The sequence below is a fragment of the Serpula lacrymans genome (assembly GCF_000218685.1).
Source record: "Serpula lacrymans var. lacrymans S7.9 unplaced genomic scaffold SERLAscaffold_3, whole genome shotgun sequence".
Classification (NCBI taxonomy): domain Eukaryota; kingdom Fungi; phylum Basidiomycota; class Agaricomycetes; order Boletales; family Serpulaceae; genus Serpula; species Serpula lacrymans.
Genome location: NW_006763292.1, coordinates 2,140,807 through 2,166,498, shown reverse-complemented (window position 1 = coordinate 2,166,498; position 25,692 = coordinate 2,140,807). Strand labels below are relative to the sequence as shown.

The following is a 25,692-nucleotide window of genomic DNA, read 5'->3' as shown; positions in this document are numbered from 1 at the left end:
GCACCATACTCTGGCTCTGGTTATATAGTAAATTCCAAGGAAGTTGGGGGCCGCATACCGTTGTTGATATCCAGAGAAGAGAGCCTACTTTCGAAAAGGAGCTACCACCTATGCACACAAAAAGCGACTACTCCTTGCATTCACCCCATTTGATGCATTGACATAAAATGATGCACCTCGTGGTCATGATAACCCACAAAGATTGCAAAGAAGTAAGTAACGCTATTTGAGGACAGAATCCTACTTCCACCCGAGTAGAATTCTCTGTATTTATAGTATACACATGAATTTTAACACTTACCTCCGATACCGTGACCGTCTCTTCGAACACTTCTTCAAGAATACATCGTGGATTCGCCAGAGCAAGCCTTCTGCTTTAGCCAAACTCGGAGGTCGCTCCTAGTCACTCTCGGGGTAGGTATCACTGGCATTATCGCTGTGCAAGTAGATCGCGGGGCGTTTTGCTGGTACTTTGAATGTACGTCGTCGTTTTGTATTGAACTGTATATATTAGCTTTCAAGGTTGTCCATGATTAATGCATGTTTTCCGAATCTGACTCCGTGTTAGCTAAGCCGCGGCATTGAATAAGCTTGAACGTTGAACCCGGTTATATCCGTTCTAGAAAAGCGGGATCATGGACCTGTGACAGTAGTTCACACAAGAGTAAGAATCTTTTATCCAGTTATCAAATGATTGATCGATAATCCCGGAGCACACGAATTCGCCACTGCTCGTACCAGGACCACAAGTGACTTCGTGGCGAGATATAGCCAAAGGCCGCGTATACGTAAACGCAGAAGAGGAGGGAACAATGTTAACTGTTAAAGAACTGGTTATTCTTCTGTATCTTTACTACCCTTGACCACGCTGTCCCACAAGCTCTTCGTATCCACTGTCGCATTCAATCTCGACGCAAGTAGGAATGCCCCGCTCAATTTCCTGGATAATTACCGTCATAGTTCCCGAAAAATCAAAAATAGCACGCTTTCGGGCAGGTGAATGAGTTACGCACCGATTCAGACTGTACGTTTCCCGTGGGGGAGGGGTAAGTCTGTGTTTGAGCATTACAGGTATTTGGTTTCGGATCTTGGTGGTAATTTCCGCCCACTGGGAACCTGGCCCAAATGTGAATGGTTGGGGAGTTGAGGCTTTGAAAGGCGTAGCGAGTAGAACCATGGAATCGATATGGGCGTTTAGCATGACCTAAAGAGTATATTAGTACTAGTACGTCTACTTGATGAAGGCGATCATACTTCGTTTTCTTCGCCAGTAACGTATCCTAATTTGAGACTCCACTCTATACAGGCAGCCCTATCCTCCGAGGCAGCAGCCTGCAGTAGTCGTAACCATGAGTCCATAAAGTCCTTTGTATACTCCCTTGTAGCACCAAAGTCCACGAGCGCAAGCTGATCGATGGTGTTTAATTATGTGAAGAAAGTCATTACTGTAGCCATGATCTCACCTGTGACGATTTTGTGTTCCACAAGAAATTGGTCCAATTTGGGTCGGTTTGCATGACTCTGAATTCGAATAGTTCTTTGAGACACAACTGAATCACAAGTGCAGCGATCTGCCGACGCTCAAAGAGTCACAATCGGGCTAGCTGGGGCAAATGAAAATCATTCGTACCTGATCTCTTTCACCCTGGCTTAATAGACTGATCGCTGGATCGCCCACGCTTATGCCTTCGACATATTCCATGACCAGTACGCGCTCTGTGCTATGTTCCCATACCCAAGGTACCCTGTATCTAGAGTCCCCGCCCAGATGAGACTCAAACTTCCTAAGATAAGAGGCTTCTCGAGAGTAGTCGCATTCATCTGCAAGTTCGTCTTTCATGACCTAGAACGATGAAAATAATCAGCATACTATGTCATCGTGCGAGAAACTAAGCAGCCTTACTTCAATCGTTCTATCCAGGAATAAACCTTTAGGCAGCAGTCTACCTGCAGTTAGGAGCATTTTGACATATCCTAGGTCACTCTTTATCGAGTTTGCTATATTGGGAAACTGAATTTTGACAGCGACAGTCTCCTCAGAACCAGTTGGTGACGATGACGCGGCTAGTACAGCATGGTGTACTTGGCCGATAGAGGCTGCAGCAAAGGGCACACGAGAAAATGACGCAAAGTTGTCTGCCCAAGAATGACCGAGGGAGGCGGTTAGAACATCCTACATCTGTCAATTATCAAGGTGCTGAAAGTACTGAATCATCAAATACCTCCATCTGCCAGTCTGGCATGTAGTGGGCACTATCTTGTACTCGTCTAAATATTTTGTCCACATCAGGCGGTAATAGATGCGTGTCTACAAGCCTATAAGTTGACTCTCTAAAATTCAAGTATGGTGAAAGACAGACCTTGTATACTCATAAACTGGCCAAGTTTCAGAGCGGCGCCTCTCATTTGAGACAGTTTGTCTACAAGCCGCTTGATATTCGCCTCCGTCATCATCAGAGATTGCTGGGCTGGAGCGTCTCCAGATGAGTTAGCAGAACGACGGATAATTTCCGATGCGGCGCCATAGCCTAACGATGCAGCAAGGCCTACATATGGAGCAAAACGTCAGTAAAGGCAGCGAAACAAAATTTGGTTTAACGAACAAACCTCCGTAATGAAAAAGTCGGCCTATTCGCGAGGAAGGAACCTTTGATGATTGCAGATTACGAGAAATGATAGTGTCTGGTGGTTGGGACTGAGTGGGGTTGGTTGAGTTTTGAGATATCTAAAAAGTGGAACGTTGGTGAGTTGGGTAGGTCACAAGTAGTGCATAATCAAATGGAGGAAGTTCAGAGGATCGGTGCTCGGAATATAGAAGGTATCCTCATGTTCCACATTTTTCATTACAAGCGTAGTTTACAACCATGGGCCCGTGGATTAGTAACGATGACTTTCATTACTCCATCGCATAGACAGGACTAATAGTAGAAAAGAAAGGGACGAACCTCCTGGGCTAGCGAGTCCGTGGCGGTGTCTGTTGAAAAGTTGGGAGATTCTGCTACTTCAGCATCATCAACCAAACCGCGTCGACTTGACGAATCAATGGGAGAGGAATATGAGGAGGGAAACGCGTATGCAGTTGCGTCTGTGCCATTTAACGAAGTCGTGTTTTCGGTGTATACTTCTGGCGGATGCGTGCTGACGTCCGGACTCGAAGTGGTTTGAGAAAAAGAAGAGCGTTCAGCTGATGAACCATCTACAGAATCTAAGTCTAGATTGGCTGGTATCGAGGCGTCTTTATAGCTATATGCATCCCGCTTTCGTTTCCTAGAAATCGCGCCAGCTGCAGAGGGCCTCGGATAGACTTGGGCGGCCTTGATTTGGGCTGTGCGAAGAGAAATGTCTACGACAGAATGAAAGACACATAGCCAGCCAAAAGCAGGCCCAGGTGGCATTCAAGGAAAAGAGACCAAGCTTGAGAAATAAAAAGATATAGGCAAGAGTGCTGAATGCTGCCGCGGGACTCGAAGGAACAGTGGGACACAGCCACCGACCGAATGCGGTCTGAATTTGAAGCTTTAGCGAATGGCACTTCACGACCATTCACCGTTTTTACTTCCCACTACGGCACATCCAGCGCTTTTCGTTGCTTTCGGCTGCAGATTTTCGTTGCTCAATATCGACATTTTACTGAAGAGATCTGCTACTTCTGATGAGTTATGTAGGTGGACAACTTCTACACAACCCAAACTTATCGAGATATGTCGTACAAAGGTTCGTGAGCTCGGATTACTGTATAGCTGTTTGACTTTATTATCTGATCTCTTTACGGTATTACTCATTAGCTCGGACGTTCTCTCTGACTTGCGGGTCAATGTCTTGGCAGAGAACTCAGATAAGGTGATATGGTACAAGGTATCTGCTTTTAGTTTGCATTGTAACAGCGAACTCATTACAGTTAAGGAAAGGTTTCTATTCGATGCTGAAATCATAGAACATGTCGTTGTGAGTACTGCAATCAGACCTTTACTTCACTTATACTAAACCATCTCAATAGCACAACGAAACTTCCACTATTTGCTGGACTATCCATCGGCCAAAGCGTGGATGGTATATTCGAATCCGTGCACCTTCATTTCCACCCGGGGTGTACATATCACTTATCCCAGTTCCTCGCTCTTCTCCCAATTACGCAGATGGAGCTCTATCGTTTGCGTGTCGAACTAGCGCTCCAGCGCTTTATGCTTATCAGTCACCACCGTCAACGAGCAAATCTTCAACAGATACCAGTCATACCCGAACTTCAGACGCCACTGCTGTTCACTCATACCCCCCTACACCACCTTCAGTACCCATCGTAATTAGTCCTCCTTCTCCAAAGTCTATAAACGCGAAGCTAGGCGAGCTTTCGGAAGAACCTCTCAGTCGACAAAAACATCGAAGACAGCCTACACATATCTCGCATTTCTTGTTTGCCCCACATTCGTCCCCGCATGTTCCACGGCCTGAGAACGGAGAGCAGACGTCGTATATTACTCGTGCAATATCTCTCTTCAAGAACCACAGGCCGTCTCACTCGTCGTCCTTCACTCTGTGTCCTCTTTCGAAACTGTCTGCTCCACAACCTAATATGGTCGGTGCTTCATCTCAAGCTCGTCATCATCGCCTGTCACAGTTGGTCCCTCCAACGCCGACCCCGCTCCTTGCCTTCCACGATCGCACGCCAATACTTACTGTCCGCTCTGTCACTGGTTTGCTTGAAATAGACCGCGCAGAGGAGCGAGTCATGGGTGTCGACACTAGTTTTTGGGTTGCTACTGCGCTAACGTATCTGGAGTTCCTAGAAGAAAGGGATGTGAGTCAAGCTACTTTCAAACTCTCGCAAGGTGTCGCTCCTTACTGACCGCCCTTGCTTCAGAGTTATTTGGCTGCCATGAATGATTGATGTTCTTAGGCTGAGGGTATTGCTTCTATATATAACGTGTGTTGTGTTAGCTGTTCTGCTATTGCTTATCGTGTTGGTTGCGAAGTGGATCGTTACTTATTCTGAACTGTACGACATTTAATATCTCGAATTTTTATTAAAACCTGTGCACATTATACAGTGAATTCATTGAACAGCAGCAATCATGCTCACCTGTATACCTGCTCACTGTACTGACATGGACTTTTACTGTAACGAATAAGGGAACACGATGGAATTATGCTAAAATGGGGTTAGGGTCTTATCACGTGATATGCACGGGATCTTCGGGGATTGAATCGGAACTAATTGTCAGTGTCTTCTTTCCAACCACTTCAACCACTGATTTTGCCAGCCACATTTGTACATTCAACCATGGTAGGTCGCGTTTGGGCGTGTCGACCACGACATCGACACTTTTCTCTTATATATTTATGCATAATGCTAATCTTTTATGTGGTTTAGTCCGTTACACCTGCTACAATGCGTCGTTTGATGCGTGAATTGAGCGAACTGAAGAACAACCCTCCAGAAGGCATCCGGGTTGTGACAAGCGATGATAATATGCTCGATGTTACTGGTATTATCGAGGGTCCAGGTACGTTTATCTGCTTATCCTCGCATAGATTGTTTTTAGCACGTAACTCAATTCATTGGCGCCACAGAAGGAACACCATACGCTGGTGGTTATTTTCGAGTGAGGTTCAAATTCACTGAGGAGTTTCCAGCTGCACCACCTAAATGTGAGTTGTTGTTGTTGTTTAAGCCAACTTTGCTTTGACGGGCATTGTATTTGTCTTCAGGTTGGTTCGCAACCAAGATATTTCACCCCAATGTCTCAGGGGCAGGCGAAATCTGTGTTAATACTTTGAAGAAGGACTGGAAATCGACTTACGGCATTGGCCATATATTGGTCACCGTAAAATGTCTCCTGATTTACCCTAACCCTGAGTCGGCCCTGGACGAGGAAGCAGGCAAGCTCCTATTGGAAAACTATGAAAGTTATTGCGATCGGGCCAAATTGATCACAAGTGTCCATGCTACGCCTCGTACTCGTCCTCCAGAGTTTGAGCCGACCTCCTCTTCCGATGATAACGATAATACTTCACCACCTTCTACTTCCACAATCTCACTACCGCCTCAGTCAATAACTTTGCCAATGCCTACGCATGTCACGTCACCGCGAAAGTCGACCTCTCCATCTCCTCAGCCACTTCAATCTTCGCCTGCCAACACTTTACCTTCATCTCACTCTGCCTCGTCCATATCGTCCGGTAAGGACGGTAAAGAGCGAGTAACGTCTCCTTCACCCCTGGGCACAGCGGATTCAAACGTTGCTGGATTGGCTAGCCAGTCCAGTCTAAGTGCCGCTGCTACGGCTGCCACGAAGGCGGTCAAGAGATCAGCCGCACCCGGCTCAGCAGTGGAGAAACGTAAAAAGGCTCTTAAACGCTTATGATACACGTGTTTTGTACTATGGGATCTAAGGACGATGTTGTATTAGGTATTCCTTATGCCGTCGACTGGTCACTTGTTCATTCCTCTCGCTTTGCTGTGCATGTTACTTCCAGGCTCCTCGAGCTTTTAGGGGGTCCACCCATTGTCACTATTCTCTACAACATCTCATTCCGTACATACACAAGTAGCAGTCATCAATGGATCATTCAATATGTTGTTCACTACAGTCATGAATTTCTATGGATGTACTTCACTTTTATTTCGAGTCCTGTGTCATTGTCTAACGGCGTTGTACTCGATCGCGCCCTGCGAACTGTGTCGGAAAAATCCGTTTAACCAGATCAGACCCTACGAATGTCTGTAACTTACCTGGGCCACCTGATGATCTGAGCCGTTGGTGATCAGAATCGGATCAGAAATAGAACAGACTATAATCAGGCGGATCAGCTGGGATAAGAAGATAAGAGACACAGATTGTGTCTGATGAGAAACATATCGGAACTGGGACAGAAAACGATCAGGCGGATTAGCTGGGGTAAGAGGGATACGAGCGACAGATATTCTCTGACCAGACATGACCAGATCAAAAGAGAGCATGTATGGGTTGAAATAGATGCCATCAGACAGACTTAGCTCAACGGTTCAAAATGTGACACCTGAGATTTTACTAGTGGTAGTTAACAATAAAAGCAGTCTAGTTGTCAGTTCCCGAAACGTAGGAACATATCACCATCAATCAAGTCATTTAAATAAAACCGGCCTTCCTTCAGATCAAAAGCCTCGATCATATGAGCTCCCCGAATCAGGGACTTAGCCATGACCAGCTTGAAATCTCTCGCTTCATCATACAAAAGTGCCCCCGACCATCTGGTCCTCGGAATTCCATTTGATGGCTTGAATATCTTGACCGACACAATATCAAACGAAGAGGACTGAAGGAAACATCGAAAGACGGTTTGGAGTCGAGCAGGAACTGGCTCCGATGTGTCTGTGTTAATGAGAACACAGTCGAAGCGTGATTCTTTATTGAAGTTGGGGTTGCAGCGAAGGATGTCCCGTCCTTCGCTCCAGTCTTCGTGTGATTGATACTTAAGATAAATGCATTGATATTTCCTGATCTGTGGAACATAGAACAATGTTAGAGCTGTAAAGTATATCTAATATCAGCTTACTGAGATGGGACCATCTCCAACGGCTACATTGCAACTTGAGACTAAAAAACTCCGCAGACGCTTGTCAAATCCTTTGAGGCCCTCGCAATGCTCCATGACTACCGAGCTTGTCAGGTTTGTGGGAGATCCTAGCATCCAGTGGTTATCGGGGGTAGGTTGTGTCGACCTCTGGTCATCATTTCTGCCAGCGTCATCTCCTAAGTCTTGGTCCTCAGTGTCGTTATGGTGGGCTTTATCATAGTTGTCGACGGTCATCCGTATGTGGGCGATGGCTTCTTGGTTCTCGTCAATGCGAGCCATCTGTGGAAACTGAACATCGGGCTTTTGGTACACATAAATATGTTTGCTTACCTGGCTGTCTGTATCTTTCCGGTTTGTCTGCTCGTAGGCTTCTTGCGCCTCTTGGTGAAAGCCCTCGCTGACTCGTGTGTCGTAGTTATCCGTTGCACCCTTCTGCCGGATTTCTGTGAGAATATGATTTATGGCGTGTTGCTTGCTAAAGTGGAAGTCCTTCTCGTAATTGTTTGAAATGTGCTGTATTATAAGAACCATTAGAAAACAATCAAGACACATGTAGAACCGCTACTCACTTCACAACATTGTTCATATTGAATAATATATTGTTTTAGCCGGTGTGTCCTCCCTTCGGTCATACAATTGAGGCCAATCATGAGCCGATATCTAGCATAGGCTCGGATACCATGTACTAATGTTGAGTTCCTAGGGAGAATTTGGACGATGCATGGGAGGATGCACTAGAAGAACAGAAAAGTCAGTGTATAGCGCTAATAAATAATGTATTAAGGACTATGCACCTTGAGTATATCATAAAACACTTGACCATCCGCATATTCGACTGTGGTGACGTTCATGAAGTGTTTGAGTCCAGGCCATCTTGATACATTCCGCATGTTATATATCCCGAGTTTCAGTGAGACGTCAAGTTTGACGTGTAGTTGAAACTTACTTTCTGGCCATATGGCCTTTGTTTCCGTTTTCTGCTAACACTGTGAGGAGGAGCGGCCAGATGTGCTTACCCCATTTTCCTAGATCATCGGAGTGTAATTTATCGTATGAAATGGAACAATATGGGTCTGAGTGGTCGAGTGACCAAAAAAAGTTCTGTAAAAAGCTAGTGAGTGGAAGATAAAAAAAATACGGGGAGAAAACCTTGGTTGCATGTAATCCGTGGGCTTGTAAGATTCGTTCAGCCTCCGTTTTATTTGATGCTGTGATTGAACGCTTGTACACCTTCTCCATGTTGTCAGTTGTGCGACACTGAAAATTTCCGCATAGTTTCGTTAAACTGTCATGGCAGACAAGACATTTCGGGCATGGAAATTTGGCCAGGGCCGCACGCGTAGCTGTTAGCGCACAGCTTTCTTCGCCATCAACAGACTTGACTGGTATTCCTGGATGTATCACTCTATCAATTTTGTCACCACAGGCCATTGCTTCTCCGAAGCGTGCAGGCCATCGTAGTGAGTGGAATATTACTTCGGCAACCTTGTGGTAAACTTCACGCTTGAAGCACTGCCATTTAATGGTATCAGCAGTGTTTCTGTCAGATGGGTCGGCCGGGTCCAAAGGCTGTAAAAACAATGCAATAAGAAGCCCCTGTGTAGCAGAAAAAACGCTTACAATGGGCATATACCCTACAAGAACACCTCCTCCATTTCCCGACGCATTTCTTACCCCCCGCGGCAAAAATAGCGGACGAATAATTATAGGGTGCTTCTTGACCCGCTTAGTGATGTTGCCTTTGTCAAGCCAGAGAGAGATCGGTAGAAAGCAATGCGGTGGTTCTTCTTGTGGAAAGGATTCCTGCATTCAAATTAATCCACATCAGAAAGCATGTAAATGTATATACTATATATTTACCTGTACGTCCCACCATTTGTTGGCTGAATTGAACTCGTCGTATATGCGTTCTTTCAAGACTATCCTACCATTTCGACGGCAATAATATTTGCGGCAAGGATGCCAAAGGATGAGAGGCGCTAATGTCTCATCCATAATCCAGTTGCGATAGATTTTCCACGGATCTCGGTACTGAAACTTGAAGTAATGAGTTTCTCCTAGATAACATGCAGAAACATTTCCTTCTTGAAACTGAAAGAAAGGTTAGAAGAATCGATTTTGAGGGTCGTCTTTGCCCACCTGGACATATTGTGCACGTGCTACTTGTAAAGTCTTCTCGATGTCTGCATAGTTCCGAAATGTAATGTTAGTATTATCTGCCCATCCATGATGTATCCCATATAACTGTGTGTTTACTATTGCTTTACTTAATAATCCCTTGACAGCTGTTTCCGCATATTCAAAGTCGGCACGATTGCGAAAGGGCGCCCACGGTTTGATCTCCAATGCAGAGCCAAGTCCAGCTTCGTGGTTGCCTTGATCAGCTGAAGGGATAACACTGTCAAGGGGAATTATGACTGGGTCGTGCTTCCCACTTTGAGGATGGTGGACAACTTGAATAAAAGTTGCACTTGATATCTGTTGGACATTGGTTTCGTCGTTACCAGATTCTGCTAAGTCAAGACTCAAGTCTGTCAGGCACAGTTGAAAGACAGAATGAAATGAAATATTCCCGCACCGCTGATTGGAGGACCCGCTTCAACCTCGTCATTGACTTGAGTCCGGTCTCCGTCAGCCTGATAAGATGCACAGAACTGTAAATTTAAGAAGTTGAAAAAGAGAGACGTTAACACCTCAACAGTTTTCTTTCTTTTTTGATTTGGCTCCTCGAGTGATCTCCCTAAGCACCGTTTCTCTGAATGGTTTTCTTGTCGTGCCGCTAGCTCTAATTGTTCCTGATTTCTGACCTTGCAGGACTTGATGTGCTTGTCAAAGCGCTGTGTGCTTCGGTGTTGTTGACAATATTTACACCATGGTCCTTTTTTTGCCTCGGTTGTCCTAGGAATATGAGACATAGTGTAGCTAGCTAGTATAGTTGAGCATGGAGACGTCGTTGTTGAGAAAATCATAGATCATGATGTTATCTACAAGTCACGGTTAGCCTGGTGTACGTAACAATTGAATCAGAGTCAGTAACAGATACTCCACACTGTTGCTCGTCTCCAACCAAAACAGTGCAGATGGAAAAAAAACAGAAACATATCAAAGACAAGAAGAAGAAGACCTCTACCAATCAAAAGGCTGCTCGTCAGACTGCTCAAGCTCCAGGAAGAAGAATAGCCCATGCAAAGAGCAGAGTTGTTTCACGCAGACAGGCGTCTAGTACCGAAATGGAGGGCAATAGTGAACGAGAGAGAGGTGGAGATGATTCAGAGGTATCAGACTCACCAGATAGTAACGAGCATCCAAGCTCTGCGCAGAAACCCATCAGTAACACGGAATCAGATAGTGATTTATCACAAATCAGTCTGCGAATGTCACCGGCATCACTGTATAAGGTAGAGACAGTTAGTTTCTTGTCCACAAAGATGTGCTGATGGTGTATATAGGCTGCCCGTAACGCTCAAATTGCAGCTAATGCTGCAAAGGAAGAAGCTAAAACTATGCGTCGTAAATACGACGATGCTATGAATGAGGTACATCAGGATGAGTCTGTTGAAAGGGGATCAAAGAAGGAAAAAAAAACCAAGAGCTCAAGAGATGATGACACGCACCATGAGCAAGTAATCAAGGGACTGGGGCATCAGTTTGAGATAACTCATGCTCTTTGGCTACATGAGCCTACCAAGACTTTTCAAACAACCATTGACGACGAGTATGATAAACTGGACCGTTTTGGCAGCACAGCTGCTAAAGTGCAAGGTCAGCTTCGTGATATTTTAGACATTGTTCCTGCCACATACCATGGTGACCTTCCGAATCACTGGTTAGGCCGTTCAGTGAGTGGTCCAGAATTTTGTAAGCAGTGTTCGAAACTCACCTGATTTTCAGTTCCGTGATGGAATGCAAGAACAGCGGTCAAACACAGCTACTCGTCTTCGATCTCGAGGTGCCACCATTTTTAATTGCACGGAGGAAGACTTGAGGATATCCCGCAAACGATGTGCAAAGTTTAGCGAAGATATTGGGCGGGTAGAAAATGCAAACGGTACCTCGACGTATCATCCATGGAACGTCAGTGTCCTTCATCGTGACTACAAGGGACGCTTCGACATCCAAACAGTTTTTTTGAATCCAATTCTTCAGAAAGTGAGTCAATAACAGCTGAAAAAAAATAAGAACTAAAAGCCAACCAAGCAGACAATGAGCTGTATCATACGAGGGCCTGCATCTGTAATTGCAATGAACGAAGGCGAATCTTCCCGTGCTGCAAGAAACAATGAAACGATGGATCTAAAATGGGGATTAAACCATACAACGCCTGGCATGGTCGCAGCTTCTGCTGTCCTTGTGAGTACTTCTTGAGCTCATAGAGAAATCTGACTAACATACAGGGATTTATTTAGGCTTGTTGGGCCTTATCTCCAGACGAGTGCCTCAAGGAAAAGGGGAACGAATCTGGCATTCGTTGGCACGATGATTTTGACAACTACCTGGAGTACCTTTTAAGCGGCCTTCAAAAACAAAAAAAAAGTGTACTCAATATATTCCGAGAGTGGGATCAAGTCCTTTTCCCCAATACAAGCCATGGACTCGCAGGCCAACTGAGCAACACAGACAGGGATCAATTAATGCAAAGTGTGATGGCTGCATTGAATCATGATGAGGATGGATATGAACAGCCCGAAGGCCATAACAGCCATTCTGAACGAGGCTCTGGGGGACTCAACGAGGGTGGGAACAGCGAAGATGGAAGCGATAACTTCGAGGAGTGAAGGCACATGTGTATAGATAGTGCCTCTGTTATTAGATAAGATACAAATACTAGCGAATTGATGTTATCAATGGCCAGACCTTGAATGACTGATTGGCTTTGTAATCTTATCGATGATCAATCGATCAAGCTTCAATCAAGCTTCAATCAAGCTTAAATCTGGACGACTCAAACTGTAACTGAGGTGTCGATAACGCCAAGTCCAAACACGAGTTCAAGAAACTGTCCAAGACTATGGGAGACAAGTTGGACAAAGAGAAAGGCAGGTTTGTACAGTCTTTACTAACACAATCAACAATAATGATACAGCAGTGATTTGTACCCGCTCTACTTTGACACAAACTCATGGAGAACACCCTTCAGCACTTCAGTCTGCTCGCGGATCGCCCCTCCAACGTCTTCTTTCAACACTTTTCCCACCTCATCAAGATTCTTTTCGATGTTCCGCAATGTCTCTTCCAAATCTTGAGAGACTCGACTGTCTGGTGCTTCTGACCTTGCAACTCTCCTCCTTTTCCCTGGGTTAAGCGGTGAGAGCTCCATTTGTGATACGAGGAATTGACGCGCCCCACGACCGGTCCCAGGAGTCAATGGGGGAATAATATTGACCATCTGCTGAATGGTACCAACGGTGAGCCCAAATTACTGTGATCTCAATATGTGTACCTCATTGTCAATGGTATCTTGATCACCTATGCGACACTTCAAAGGGACGGTGCCTTTTCCATCACTTTTTCCTGTTGTCTCGGCAACATTTACCACAGAGTTCTTTCAATCAAACTGGTAAGTCACAAAACATAATTCTTGTGTATTGAATTTCTTACCTCTTTGTTTGCCGCATTAAAAGAATTGACCAGGTTCACACCAGGCGTAGGAAGTTTATCAGCACTCGCTGTGTCATCTACCCGGGATTTAGTGGGTGTCGAAAAACTCGGGGTACTTTGCTGGTATCGTTCAAGCCGATTGTACTTATAACGCCCTTTTCTATCCACAGGACAACCCTGACCAAATCCACCACCATCATGGTATGATATCACACCGTCAGATGTGTGCGTGCTTGTGGAGCCCAATCTCAGCACTGGAGAGTCTTTGGTTGGCGGAGGCGGCATAGGTGTACGAGGTGAGACCAGGGGACTTGTTGCAGCTACAAGCCCTGCATTATTTTCCTTCTGCTTTACTGAATATGTGTCTCCATGAATTTTCAGCCAGTGTTGCTCGAGTTTACTGGGACCTTCGGCAGCATGTGCAAGAACTGTGGGAGCAGCATTATTATAAGTAGATGACTTTGAGCTGTTTTCTGACGACGACGTCTCTTCAATACAAGGCGTGGAACTACGTCGTCGTCGCTTTCCTGTGTATGATGGCATGGGTTGTTGGATTATGGGTCCAAGTGTATTGTTGGGCTCCACTTCCAGTGAGCGAGGATACAGTATCTCTTGATAATTAACTAATCATGACGTTTCTAGCTCCACCAGCGCCACATGTTGTATATAAGGAGGGCAAGGCTCCCGCCTGTCGTTCACATGCTTGCTCCCTTTTGAATACCACCAACACGAACACTTGATGTTGCAGGCCTTTGAGTCTTCAAACTTACAAGGTATGTCATCAGGCTACACGATGCACACTCATTTATTGATAACTCAAATATGCTTGCAGAGCCAATCAACCCTGATGTTTAAACGAGGAAGCCAGCAGCCAACAAAGAACACGGCTAGGAGCCGCACTACTCAGGTATGTATTATAATCTTTCTGACTTTGGCATCAGCCTCAATGTTGTCTTCCGCTATAGCAGCCATCAAGCAGTCAGTCTCGCTGGCTGTTTCTGCAACACTAGGAGCAAAATTTCCCCTTCCGATGCCTGGACCATCCCATATTAATGCTTGCATTATCACTCAACTTGCTACCCATCTGAGGAATGGGATGAGAATCATGAATCAACGTGTACGGTATTTACTGATACTAATGGCTTAGTAATATACAAATCTACCTCGGGGATATCACTTTAACAACTAGTAGATACTATTTACAACGAAATACTATGGCTTCTATTGTCTCTTTTTACTCTAAGCTTTAAAATTGAAAACCGGCAAAAAGCAAACAAAAGCATATATTAAAAACTCCGTATTAGGCCGAACCAGGCGCGATAGGACTGTTGAGCCTTACTGATACCAGGTCAGCGTTGTCCGTGTCCTCTGCCTGAATCGACGGATATCCTTGATCACAGCACTCAGGCTGAATTGACAGGTCAGTCTGGTGAGCTCGATCAGCGTACTTCGGCACTTCAGCGCGATCAGCCGTGTCAGCACGATCAGCCATGTCAGCGCGATCAACGTGGCTAGCGTATTCACACTCATCACGCGTATTATCCTTACAGGCATCTGATCGAACCTGTCCGCAGCGTTTTGTATCTAATATGTTATCCAAATTTCTTACAGCGTTATCAGGTCGCATTCGGCCAAATCATGAAAAACGGATTTTTGCGACATGCGCTGGGCACGATTGCGCAACTCGGATTGCAAGGGTGCATGTGGCATACACGGCATCAGCGAATGCAAGAGACTGTGGGATACCTTTATATTCACTATATATATAACATCACCCTCTGGGCAGCCCTGGTACCTTTCATGTGTATTGTTTACATCAAAATTGAATCGTGAAACCTCCACACCACTGACGGTGACACTAGGTGTACTGCCGGGCACAACTAACAGTCTATAGATTGGTGAGTTGGTCGCGTAAGTGCGTATGACTAAATTGGAACTCGGTCTGCTGCCATTTCGCGTATCTAATTGTGAATTGAGACCTGGTAACCTACGGTACCAGGAATATCATTCCAATTTGCAAAATTTGTATAGCCAAATAAGGTCTTACAAAGCAACAAAGAAAGAGCCCAGCTTTACAAATTGTGAAAAATGTTGTGTATACATTATATCTCTTATATCTCAATATCATTGCTCTCTTGGGCAGACCTGGACCTCACATCTTGTGTTGTACAACTTGTGCAGCTCATGCTCAAGATTCCTCACTTCATACCAATTGTTTTCTCTATTAACACTCTGAATACAAAGCTTTATTTGCTATTCTTTCATATATTTCACTTAGTAAACTGTGGGCATTGTCATCACCTCCCCTGCCATTGCATTTGCCATTTAGTATTCTAGGAAATGCCAGACTCAGCCAGAAGGGGTATCATCACAAAAATTGCAGAAACCAGACAACACCATATATGTTTATGTCATTGTATCTCAATGCTATCATATCTGTTGTTTGTTACAACCAAGAGTTTGTATACTCTGGCGCAACTCAGACAACACTATATAGAAGTGAGGGGAGTAGTTACCCTTTGGATAGGACCAAGTTTGTTGTGGGTAAACAACAGGAGGACTCACTGAGGAGTCTCCTTGATCTATTGGGGTATATATACTACTACAGGTTTGTTTGTACATGTGTACTATACAGTTGATGAAGGCAGTGGCTGATGATGTCATGGGGCACAGCCCATGTGACCAGCCCCACTGTGTGAGATACTTGTAGCTAAAAATAAAGAAAGGCAGCACAGCGCGAGAAGGTGGAGTTGAACAAAATAGAAAGTGCCGCATGGCACAGTGTGTGAAAACTACAAATGAAATTTAAAGAGGAGAATGAAATTTAAAGGTCCAAAAACTGTGTATCGTAACATTGTTCATGTCATATTCACTGCCGTTCTTGTCAAGCAATCCCAGAAAGTGGTTTTTCGGATACTTAAGTGGTTTATCACAGTTTGCTGATTCCTGACAAGGCTGACAGTTGAGGAGACATCATATTCTCATTTTCATATAGATATATATAGACATACAATGAAATATACTCATCATTTTGAGACTACATTTTATAATAATGAATCCAAGTGTTAATACTATCGTGACAAGTCATAATGATGCAAGTGTCATCAAGAAGAGCAAATGGCGAAAGCACTGAAAGACTTGAATTTGATGAGAGGTGCACCTGCAAACAGTTCAAAGCAAATGAGAAAACATGCAGTATGAGGCAACAACTCAGAACAAGACAGCTGGTGCAACATGAGAGCATGAATAATAAATTACAAGTGAACTAAAAACACATGATAATTAAAATTGTACCATAGACAGATTGTGTTACAATACACAATCTTTAGACCTTTAAATTTCATTCTCCACTTTAACTTTCTTTTGTAGTTTCATACACTGCTATGTGGCACTTTCTATTTTGTTCAAACTCCACTTTCTCATGCTGCACTGCTTTTCTTTATTCTTAGCTACAAGTCTCTCATGAAGTGGAGCTGGTCACACGGGCTGTGCCCTATGACATCATCGGCCACTACCTTCATCAACTGTATAGTACATATGTACAAATAGTCTGTAGATGTATATAAACCCCAATAGATCAAGGAGACTCCTTAGCAAGTCCTTCTGTTGTTTACCTACAACTGCCTCAGTCCTAACTTAAGGGGTAGCCACTGCCACTCACTTCACTATGGCTTGTCTGAGTTGTGCGCTGTCATGCACCAAAGTTGATTGGTAGCATGGACAGGTGTCAATAACGAAGCGAATATTCAAAAAGACTCGCCTTTGCGCCACACAGGCACAGTGCCACGTGGAATAGTAATTAATATTGCCCTTTTTGAACTTGTGGCTGATCAGCACCACCTCTATTAGGCAATCCAGTCACGCTCACCTTTGCTTTTCCATCTGGTACTTTCCGCATTTCGGCATTTCGGCAAATTTTCGCGTCGCCACTGGCTACACATTGCATTGCGCCCTTGCTTTTGTCGTTTCCCTTACTCCCCTTCCTTTGCCTAGCCCCACCATGGGCCCCTTCCTCTCCTTTTTATTCTCACCTGATGGTTGTTTCTGGATCCCCATTCTAATCCACTTTTCCGTCACCTCCACCCTCCTCCTCCTCATCTTATTTGCACCCCCACCATTTCTGATGTCACCACTTCCTATCCGCTTCCGTTGCCAATCCGTTGACTACCACGTGCCATTGCTGATATCAGCAAAGCCCCGGCGGCCGGTCCAAATAGGGCAACAGGTCCATCTTCATGACGTCGATCTACCATCATATACTATCAAAACATCGGTCGCTCGTCTTGCCTGGTTGGAGCGTGGGTGGGTAGTTTTTGAGCTGGAGAAGGTTCATCCCCTTGTGTCACCCATGTTCATCGCTGTCCCATTCACTTGGGTACACTTATCTTTTGTCCATCGTCTTCGCTACAGCTACACCTATCACACGCTGCCTGGGACTCACTTGTTCCAAATTGGAACTACTCCTCTCCCTCCCTCGTTTGATCAGGTGGTCCAACACAACCAGTCCATTGGTAAGGCCATGGAACTGTCGGATTTGGACTAGGTGGTGGACTGGTGGCTCCAGTTTCTTTTTTTAAGCAGAACATTCATTTACAGTGCGATTATTTTTGATTTTTGAATCATTTTTATGGACACATATTTTTTTAGAATGCCTGACTGACAATAAAGGAACTGTGTTGATACTGATAGTGTTTTGCCTTGCCCTTTTTTTACTGCATCTTCCCATGACATCATGATTTTCCTGCTCTCTTTTTGCTATTGGACTTTACTTTATGGCTGTACAAACCTGTGACATTACTCACAGCATTCATTGTTCTATCCCTTTCTTTTCCTTTTTTGACAATCTTATCCTGTACTACCTACGCAGGATTCGTCAGCGTACATTCCTTCCTTCATGTTCTTTCTCATTCTTTTTGCACAGCTATACTGTGCATAGCCTACTTTTCTTTTACTATATAAACCCCTGTATTTTACCTTGTAAAAAAGAGAATAAGAACTCCAATCCAGACTTTTTCTCTACTCTCAAGTTCACTACTCTGCTACTTGTGATCCAGTGTGGTCACAACACTTCCCACTGCTACTACTGTTAACTGCTGTCATCGTCACTCGTCACTTTTTGAAAGTGATTGTCATCCCTTTCAATTAGAGTCCTTCTGAGCACTACAGTTTGTGCGTCAGGAGCCTGCTATCACTGGGAACCTCGTCACCTCGTCATCCTCGTTGTTCTCAAACCTACCTTGTGCTACGATTAGCAAGGTAGTGCTTGTTTATACTCGTCACAAAGCCCCTGTCTTTCTATAAATTCAACTATCCCTCCTCCTCAAAACCCACACTCATACACCTCTGGGTTTTACTTTGAAGGATCTTAATACGTACCACCCCACGAACAACCAGACCACTCCACTGTTCTAGGAGGCAAAGCCCATAAACAAGTTCCGTGGAATCTGGGAGGATTGTGTGTTAGTTTGTTTTGTGTGTGGTTTTCTAACAACAGTTCTCATCGTCGACATCGGGGATAGGAGAGGAATCCCCTACGTCGCAAGTATGATAGAATACAAGTGTGAAAGGAAAATAAGGGAAAGAAAGATAAAAGTAAAAGAGTAACAGCTGTGACTCCCAATCCAATGGCAAGAGGAGTGACGGGAATGGGTTGGATAACCATGACATGGTGGGAATGCAATAGAAAAATTGATTCTTTACAGGATCCAGAGCAGAAAAATACAGTATAACTCACACTGGTGGCATTAGCCATTCTTTAAATCTGCCCTGCAGTAGACCTTGGAGTCCTTGGTGGAATCCATAGAATTTAAAGGAGTCATGACTTAGATAGACAGAAGTGAGAAAGAAATAACATGGTCACACACCTGTCCACTCATAATAAACCTAGTTTGGTGCTCCACATTGATAATTTTCATTTTTAGTCAGTGTGTTATCAGTACAGGGCTCCAAGAAATCTGCCATCCATGGGATTTGACTTCCCCATATGGTCATTACATGATAAAATGAGCTACTGTTTGCCTGATTTGGCTCAAATTATGGTATGTCATTATCTGTGCGCTAAGCTTGCATTATTCTTGCTGTGGGACTTGCTATTGTCTTTTCCTGGACTTATATAAGTGCTATACAGTTTATAATTTATGTTTGAATCTGATCTAATCTAATCATAATTCTACATGAAACATGTTCATGATGATACAATTGACCTATCATGTCACGATTTGAACCAAACCGCTAGTTTCTTTTGATTCATTATTTAAATATATCTGATCATGTGACAAAAAGCACATAACTCATTATGTAAACAAAGTAGTTAATTATATCCGATCACGTGACAACCACGTGACAAAGCCTAGACTATGACGCACAACATCAGTCAGCACCTCATGGCTAACATTCAGAACGTATATATATCAACACCCATGTACATACTTTTCTCCAGTTGTTGATTACTTCTAAATACAGTGCTTGACGCTACTTGTTGACTTTTGAAACTTATACCTCCGTTAACTCGGTATAGGGTATAGGAATCTTACACAATCAACAACTGGTAACGAGTACCATCTATGAACGTAACAGCAGCTATCACCATCACCATTGTCATTGTTATCATCATCATCCTCACTTTACTCAAACACTTTTACCCAACTAACACACAATCCATCATCCCACTAAATCACATCCCCACTTGCCCTGACACCATCTTATCATTCTTCCCAGCCAATTTTTCACCCACCACCTCCCAAGACTCCTTCCATACCATCCCCCTTTGAACTACCTTTATATCAATATAATTCCTTTGGTGTGGAACCATAGGAATTTTCTCGTTGTTACCTAGTTTCATTTTCGCTTTCCTCTGACCAGGCCGCGCATTTGCGTCCGCCAGTCGGGAGAGGAACCGAGAGCTTAATAAGCCGGTTATAACTGGACAACCATTCGGACCCAGTTTTCCTACTATAGCTTTTACATAACATTCGTAAAATACAAAAAATAGCACAGTACGTACATAGTCAGTGGTGAACAGAAGAGGATCACCTTGACTCAAAGAGAAAAAACGATAGACTACTCGAGATCCTAGAAAGCGGTGTATAGATCCAGCTTATCACTGGGGAATTCCTTTCTATGCTCAGTAGAGAATTTTACATCTGGATAGGAGAACAACACGTTTATACCAGAGACTACATCTTCAGAGGACAATTTCCTCTACCAGAAATCACACCCATCAGAAATCCCTCCCCTGTAATCAAACAGGAAACTCCCCCACCACCACAAATCGAATTCAGAAATGTCCAACCTAGAATATCGAGATCGGCCAGAGCCATCCAACAGTACGGACGACGTGTTTACTCAGGAAATGATGGATTCATTACCCCAAATAGAAACTCCCCCACCAAAAGAAGTATCACTGGAGGCATACGTAAAACAAGAAGTAGAAAAGGCAATCAGACAAACGCGCCTTCTATACCAATCACAACTCGACGAGGCGCTAGAAGAAGTGAGCGTCTTAGAAAAAAGACTAAAGAAAGCAACACCATCTCCAGAAAAGGTGGAAAGAAGTAGGACAGCCCTAGAGAAGCCAGAGAACTTCTCAGGAGATAAGAAAAAGTACCGGGCTTTTAGGGAGTCTTTACTTTTACACTTCGAAGATGACGCTGTCTATTTCAAAGACAACAGAAAAAAGATAAGCTTTGTGCTGTCTTTTATGAAAGATGGAGAAGCCGCGGCCTTCCGGACCGACTGGCTGGAAAACAGAGTCGATGCTCAACAATTAGGGCCCGACATCACACATACATACGGAAGTTGGCCATATTTTGCCGACAAAATGGAAGAAAGGTTCAAGGACAGCTTTGAAAAAGAAACTGCCAAGAACGAAATATTGACCCTGAAACAGGGCAATGAAACCGCCAAAGCCTTTTTCGAAAGGTTTGAAGAGAAGAAAAGATGGGCGGGATATACAAACAGAATAAACAAAGAGTTCTTAATCTCGCTATTAAGAAGAAACATGAACAAACCCCTAGTAGACAGGGTGATCTACGGGGGACATATTCCAAGAGACTACCAGGAATGGAAGAGAGAACTCATCTGAATCAATTATATTTGGAGAGAACGAGAAAAAGAAAAGAAAGGTTCCGAAGTTGGAAAAAGACCAAATTCAGAACAAAGGAAAGAAGGAGAAAAGAAAAGAGACGGAACCGGCTATACCTATACCGGTAATGGAGAAAGGATGGAAGTAGATAAAGCAAAGTTCCGCACGGAAGGACAATGTTACCGATGCGGCGAGAAAGGACATAGAAGCTTCGAGTGCAAAGATGCACAAAAGAAGAAGCCACAGTTTAATGTCCGAGAGTTACTAGATAAAATGACGAAAGAAGAAAGAGAAAAACTCCTGGAGGGTTTTTAAAGAGGCCAGCGGTACCGCATCAACCGGCTGCGCCTAAAAAAAGACATTTCAAATCGATTTCTTCCTTTAACTGTGGAAACATGTAATTTACCAAACAGCATTGACAATAAAATTACAAAAAACACACAGACAAAGAAAGAAATAAGAAACGAAAAGGATGCAAAAAAGAAAAACACAACTGCAGCAGAAGCGGCGCATAGTGACGAGACATCCGCAGTTTCGACGGCGGGCAAATCACTAAAAAGTGCAGCACTGACGGTGGATGTTAAGATTCCTACACCCGATGCAGCAAACTCTACGGAGGAAAACGCAGCAGAGACTGTAGAAGAGAGGTCAGGAACCCCTCTAAAAAACCTAGAAAGAAAAGAAGTTTGGACCCCAGAGTGGGTAGTAGACAGGCTTAAAGACCAAAAGGAAGAAAGATCCATTGGGATTTTAAGCACCTGGACACACAAAAAGAGAACCAGAGAAGTAACCCAGGAAACAATAAAAGAAATCAACCGGTTACCAAAAGCAGAAGCTATACAAGCAGTCATAGAAATTGCCTCCCCTAAAAAGTACATTAGGGGCACCCAAGGCAATCAAATGAACGTAAAGTGTAAGCTTACTACGCTAGACACTCTTAAAACAGAAATAGTCGAAGCATTATTGGACAGTGGATGCACGGGGAGTTGCATCGATTCCCAATTTGTAAAAGACAAAAAATATGAAACAAAAAGGATACCCAGACCTATTCCAGTCTATAATGCAGATGGAACTCTTAACAAGAATGGAGCCATCAGCGAATTTGTAATACTATTCATGGAAATCGATGGTCACGTTGAAAAGATACATTTGGCCATAACCAATCTGGGTAATGGAAAAATGTTTCTAGGACATGAATGGCTAAACAAGCATAATCCAAAAATAGACTGGAAAGAGTCAAGGTTAACCTTCAAAAGATGTCCCGAAGAATGTAAACCGAGAATCCGAATCTCTGATCCAGAGGAAGATCCGGAAACATTCTTTGAAGAACTTGAAGTAGGAGAGAGGATGATACAGGTAAATCTCCAGAATTTCGAAGATGCCACGATTGATGATCAATATTACCACATCAGGGCTCAAGGCACAATGGCACAGAAATTGGCCGAAGCCGCAAGCAAAGATCGAAAAGAAGGAGGATTTGAAAAGATAGTACCAAAACACCTTCATCAATACAAGGACGTATTCGATAAAAAGGAGTTTGACACACTACCTGAAAGAAGACAATGGGACCATGCAATTGAACTAGTACCGGGAGATCACTCCCTAGATTGCAAAATTTACCCATTAGCGAAAGGGGAACAAGAAGAATTAGATGCATTCTTAAAAGAAAATCTAGAATCGGGACGGATAAGACCATCCAAATCCCCATTCGCATCACCCTTCTTCTTCATAAAAAAGAAAGATGGAAAGCTAAGACCCGTTCAAGATTATTGAAAGTTAAATGATATCACTATCAAAAATAGATATCCACTTCCGCTGATCGGAGAACTAGTGGACAAGCTAAGTGGAGCAAAGTACTTCACAAAACTAGACATGAGATGGGGATATAACAATATCCAAATGAGAGAGGGAGATGAACCAAAAGCGGCGTTCAGAACAAATCGGTGTCGATGATGAGAACTGCAGTTAGAAAACCACACACAAAACAAACTAACACACAATCCTCCCAGATTCCACGGAACTTGTTTATGGGCTTTGCCTCCTAGAACAGTGGAGTGGTCTGGTTGTTCGTGGGGTGGTACGTATTAAGATCCTTCAAAGTAAAACCCAGAGGTGTATGAGTGTGGGTTTTGAGGAGGAGGGATAGTTGAATTTATAGAAGGATAGGGGCTTTGTGACGAGTATAGACGAGCACTACCTTGCTAATCGTAGCACAAGGTAGGTTTGAGAACGACAATATGACGAGGTTCCCAGTGATAGCAGGCTCCTGACGCACAAACTGTAGTGCTCAGAAGGACTCTAATTGAAAGGGATGACAATGACTTCAAAAGTGGGAAGTGACGATGACAGCAGTTGACAGTGGTAAAAGTGGGAAGTGTTGTGACCACACTGGATCACAAGTAGCAGAGTAGTGAACTTGAGAGTAGAGAAGAAGTCTGGATTGGAGTTCTTGTTTTTTTTTTACAAGGTAAAATACAGGGGTTTATATAGTAAAAGAGAAGTAGGCTATGCACAGTATAGCTGTGCAAAAAGAATGGGAAAGAACATGAAGGAAGGAATGTACGCTGACAAATCCTGCATAGGTAGTACAGGATAAGATTGTCAAAAAAGGAAAAGAAAGAGATAGAACAATGAATGCTGTGAGTAATGTCACAGGTTTGTACAGCCATAAAGTAAAGTCCAATAGCAAAAAGAGAGCAGGAAAATCATGATGTCATGGGAAGATGCAGTAAAAAAAGGGCAAGGCAAAACACTATCAGTATCAACACAGTTCCTTTATTGTCAGTCAGGCATTCTAAAAAAATATGTGTCCATAAAAATGATTCAAAAATCAAAAATAATCGCACTGTAAATGAATGTTCTGCTTAAAAAAAGAAACTGGAGCCACCAGTCCACCACCTAGTCCAAATCCGACAGTTCCATGGCCTTACCAATGGACTGGTTGTGTTGGACCACCTGATCAAACGAGGGAGGGAGAGGAGTAGTTCCAATTTGGAACAAGTGAGTCCCAGGCAGCGTGTGATAGGTGTAGCTGTAGCGAAGACGATGGACAAAAGATAAGTGTACCCAAGTGAATGGGACAGCGATGAACATGGGTGACACAAGGGGATGAACCTTCTCCAGCTCAAAAACTACCCACCCACGCTCCAACCAGGCAAGACGAGCGACCGATGTTTTGATAGTATATGATGGTAGATCGACGTCATGAAGATGGACCTGTTGCCCTATTTGAACCGGCCGCCGGGGCTTTGCTGATATCAGCAGTGGCACGTGGTAGTCAACGGATCGGCGACAGAAGCGGATAAGAAGTGGTGACATCAGAAATGGTGGGGGTGCAAATAAGATGAGGAGGAGGAGGGTGGAGGTGACGAAAAAGTGGATTAGAATGGGGATCCAGAAACAACCATCAGGTGAGAATAAAAAGGAGAGGAAGGGGCCCATGGTGGGGCTAGGCAAAGGAAGGGGAGTAAGGGAAACGACAAAAGCGAGGGCGCAATGCAATGTGTAGCCAGTGGCAACGCAAAAATTTGCCGAAATGCTGAAACGCGGAAAGTACCGAATGGAAAAGCAAAGGTGAGCGTGACTGGATTGCCTAATAGAGGTGGTGCTGATCAGCCACAAGTTCAAAAAGGGCAATATTAATTACTATTCCACGTGGCACTGTGCCTGTGTAGCGCAAAGGCGAGTCTTTTTGAATATTTGCTTCGTTATTGACACCTGTCCATGCTACCAATCAACTTTGGTGCATGACATCGGGGGTTATTTGAACCACTAGTCATGTTCTTCGGACTGACAAACTCCCCCGCCACGTTCCAGACAATGATGAACACGCTCTTCAAAGAATTGATAGACGAAGGACTTGTAATCATATATCTGGATGATATTATGATATTTACAAAGGATATAGAAATGCACAGAGCAACAACGCAACGAGTATTAGAAATCCTAAGAAAGAACCATCTCTATCTTAAACCAGAGAAATGCGATTTCGAACAAACGGAAGTAGAATATCTGGGACTGATCATCTCAGAAAACGAGATTTGCATGGATCCAGTGAAAGTAGAAGGAATTAGCAAATGGCCAGAATGCAAAAATAAGAAAGACATACAAGCGTTCTTAGGGTTTGTAAATTTCTACAGAAGGTTCATAGAAGGCTTCGGGGAAGTAGCCAAACCATTGACCAAGTTAACGGGAAAAGAGGACTTCATTTGGTGAAATAAACAATGCGAAGCATTTAACACCTTGAAAGAACGCGTAACTTCAGCCCCTGTGTTAGCCCTCCCAGTACCACATGGCCAATATAAAGTAGAAGCAGATAGTAGTGACTTCGCAATGGGTGCTGTCTTATCACAAAGACAAAAAGATGACTAGAAGCCAATTGCATACCTCTTTAAAGTGTTAAACCCCACAGAACACAATTATGAGATCTATGACAAAGAACTTCTTGCCATCATGAT

General features: G+C 43.8%; 7 protein-coding genes across 7 annotated transcripts; 4 read left to right on the top strand and 3 right to left on the bottom strand.

Moving 5' to 3' along the window:
* Positions 1-713: 713 nt before the first annotated feature.
* SERLADRAFT_359878 (uncharacterized protein) lies at positions 714-2,671 on the bottom strand (the record flags this gene model as incomplete). Its single annotated transcript, XM_007314716.1, has 9 exons — positions 714-940; positions 1,014-1,204; positions 1,255-1,407; positions 1,464-1,571; positions 1,631-1,843; positions 1,904-2,173; positions 2,223-2,308; positions 2,361-2,546; positions 2,608-2,671. The coding sequence occupies 8 exons, from the start codon at positions 2,452-2,454 to the stop codon at positions 835-837; spliced, it is 1,221 nt and encodes a 406-aa protein (XP_007314778.1).
* An 888-nt stretch (positions 2,672-3,559) lies between these two features.
* SERLADRAFT_459167 (uncharacterized protein) lies at positions 3,560-5,064 on the top strand (the record flags this gene model as incomplete). The annotated part of the gene is made up of 5 exons (XM_007314715.1): positions 3,560-3,714; positions 3,786-3,855; positions 3,904-3,945; positions 3,998-4,795; positions 4,862-5,064. 5 exons carry the CDS (start codon positions 3,653-3,655, stop codon positions 4,883-4,885), a joined length of 996 nt encoding a protein of 331 aa, XP_007314777.1.
* Positions 5,065-5,204: 140 nt separating this feature from the next.
* SERLADRAFT_459162 (uncharacterized protein) lies at positions 5,205-6,582 on the top strand (the record flags this gene model as incomplete). The annotated part of the gene is made up of 4 exons (XM_007314714.1): positions 5,205-5,281; positions 5,369-5,501; positions 5,569-5,646; positions 5,707-6,582. The coding sequence occupies 4 exons, from the start codon at positions 5,279-5,281 to the stop codon at positions 6,360-6,362; spliced, it is 870 nt and encodes a 289-aa protein (XP_007314776.1).
* A 480-nt stretch (positions 6,583-7,062) lies between these two features.
* On the bottom strand, positions 7,063-10,469 carry SERLADRAFT_434500 (uncharacterized protein; the record flags this gene model as incomplete). The annotated part of the gene is made up of 12 exons (XM_007314713.1): positions 7,063-7,479; positions 7,534-7,833; positions 7,885-8,067; positions 8,124-8,288; positions 8,349-8,427; positions 8,501-8,655; positions 8,704-9,123; positions 9,175-9,357; positions 9,415-9,645; positions 9,694-9,737; positions 9,822-10,067; positions 10,133-10,469. 12 exons carry the CDS (start codon positions 10,467-10,469, stop codon positions 7,063-7,065), a joined length of 2,760 nt encoding a protein of 919 aa, XP_007314775.1.
* A 315-nt stretch (positions 10,470-10,784) lies between these two features.
* SERLADRAFT_406065 (uncharacterized protein) lies at positions 10,785-12,329 on the top strand (the record flags this gene model as incomplete). Its single annotated transcript, XM_007314712.1, has 5 exons — positions 10,785-10,961; positions 11,004-11,393; positions 11,446-11,703; positions 11,743-11,904; positions 11,961-12,329. The coding sequence occupies 5 exons, from the start codon at positions 10,785-10,787 to the stop codon at positions 12,327-12,329; spliced, it is 1,356 nt and encodes a 451-aa protein (XP_007314774.1).
* A 160-nt stretch (positions 12,330-12,489) lies between these two features.
* Positions 12,490-13,695, bottom strand: SERLADRAFT_413423 (uncharacterized protein; the record flags this gene model as incomplete). Its single annotated transcript, XM_007314711.1, has 3 exons — positions 12,490-12,940; positions 12,995-13,096; positions 13,153-13,695. The coding sequence occupies 3 exons, from the start codon at positions 13,693-13,695 to the stop codon at positions 12,656-12,658; spliced, it is 930 nt and encodes a 309-aa protein (XP_007314773.1).
* A 6,739-nt stretch (positions 13,696-20,434) lies between these two features.
* On the top strand, positions 20,435-21,235 carry SERLADRAFT_434497 (uncharacterized protein; the record flags this gene model as incomplete). The annotated part of the gene is made up of 1 exon (XM_007314710.1): positions 20,435-21,235. The coding sequence occupies one exon, from the start codon at positions 20,435-20,437 to the stop codon at positions 21,233-21,235; it is 801 nt and encodes a 266-aa protein (XP_007314772.1).
* Between the last annotated feature and the right edge of the window lie 4,457 nt (positions 21,236-25,692).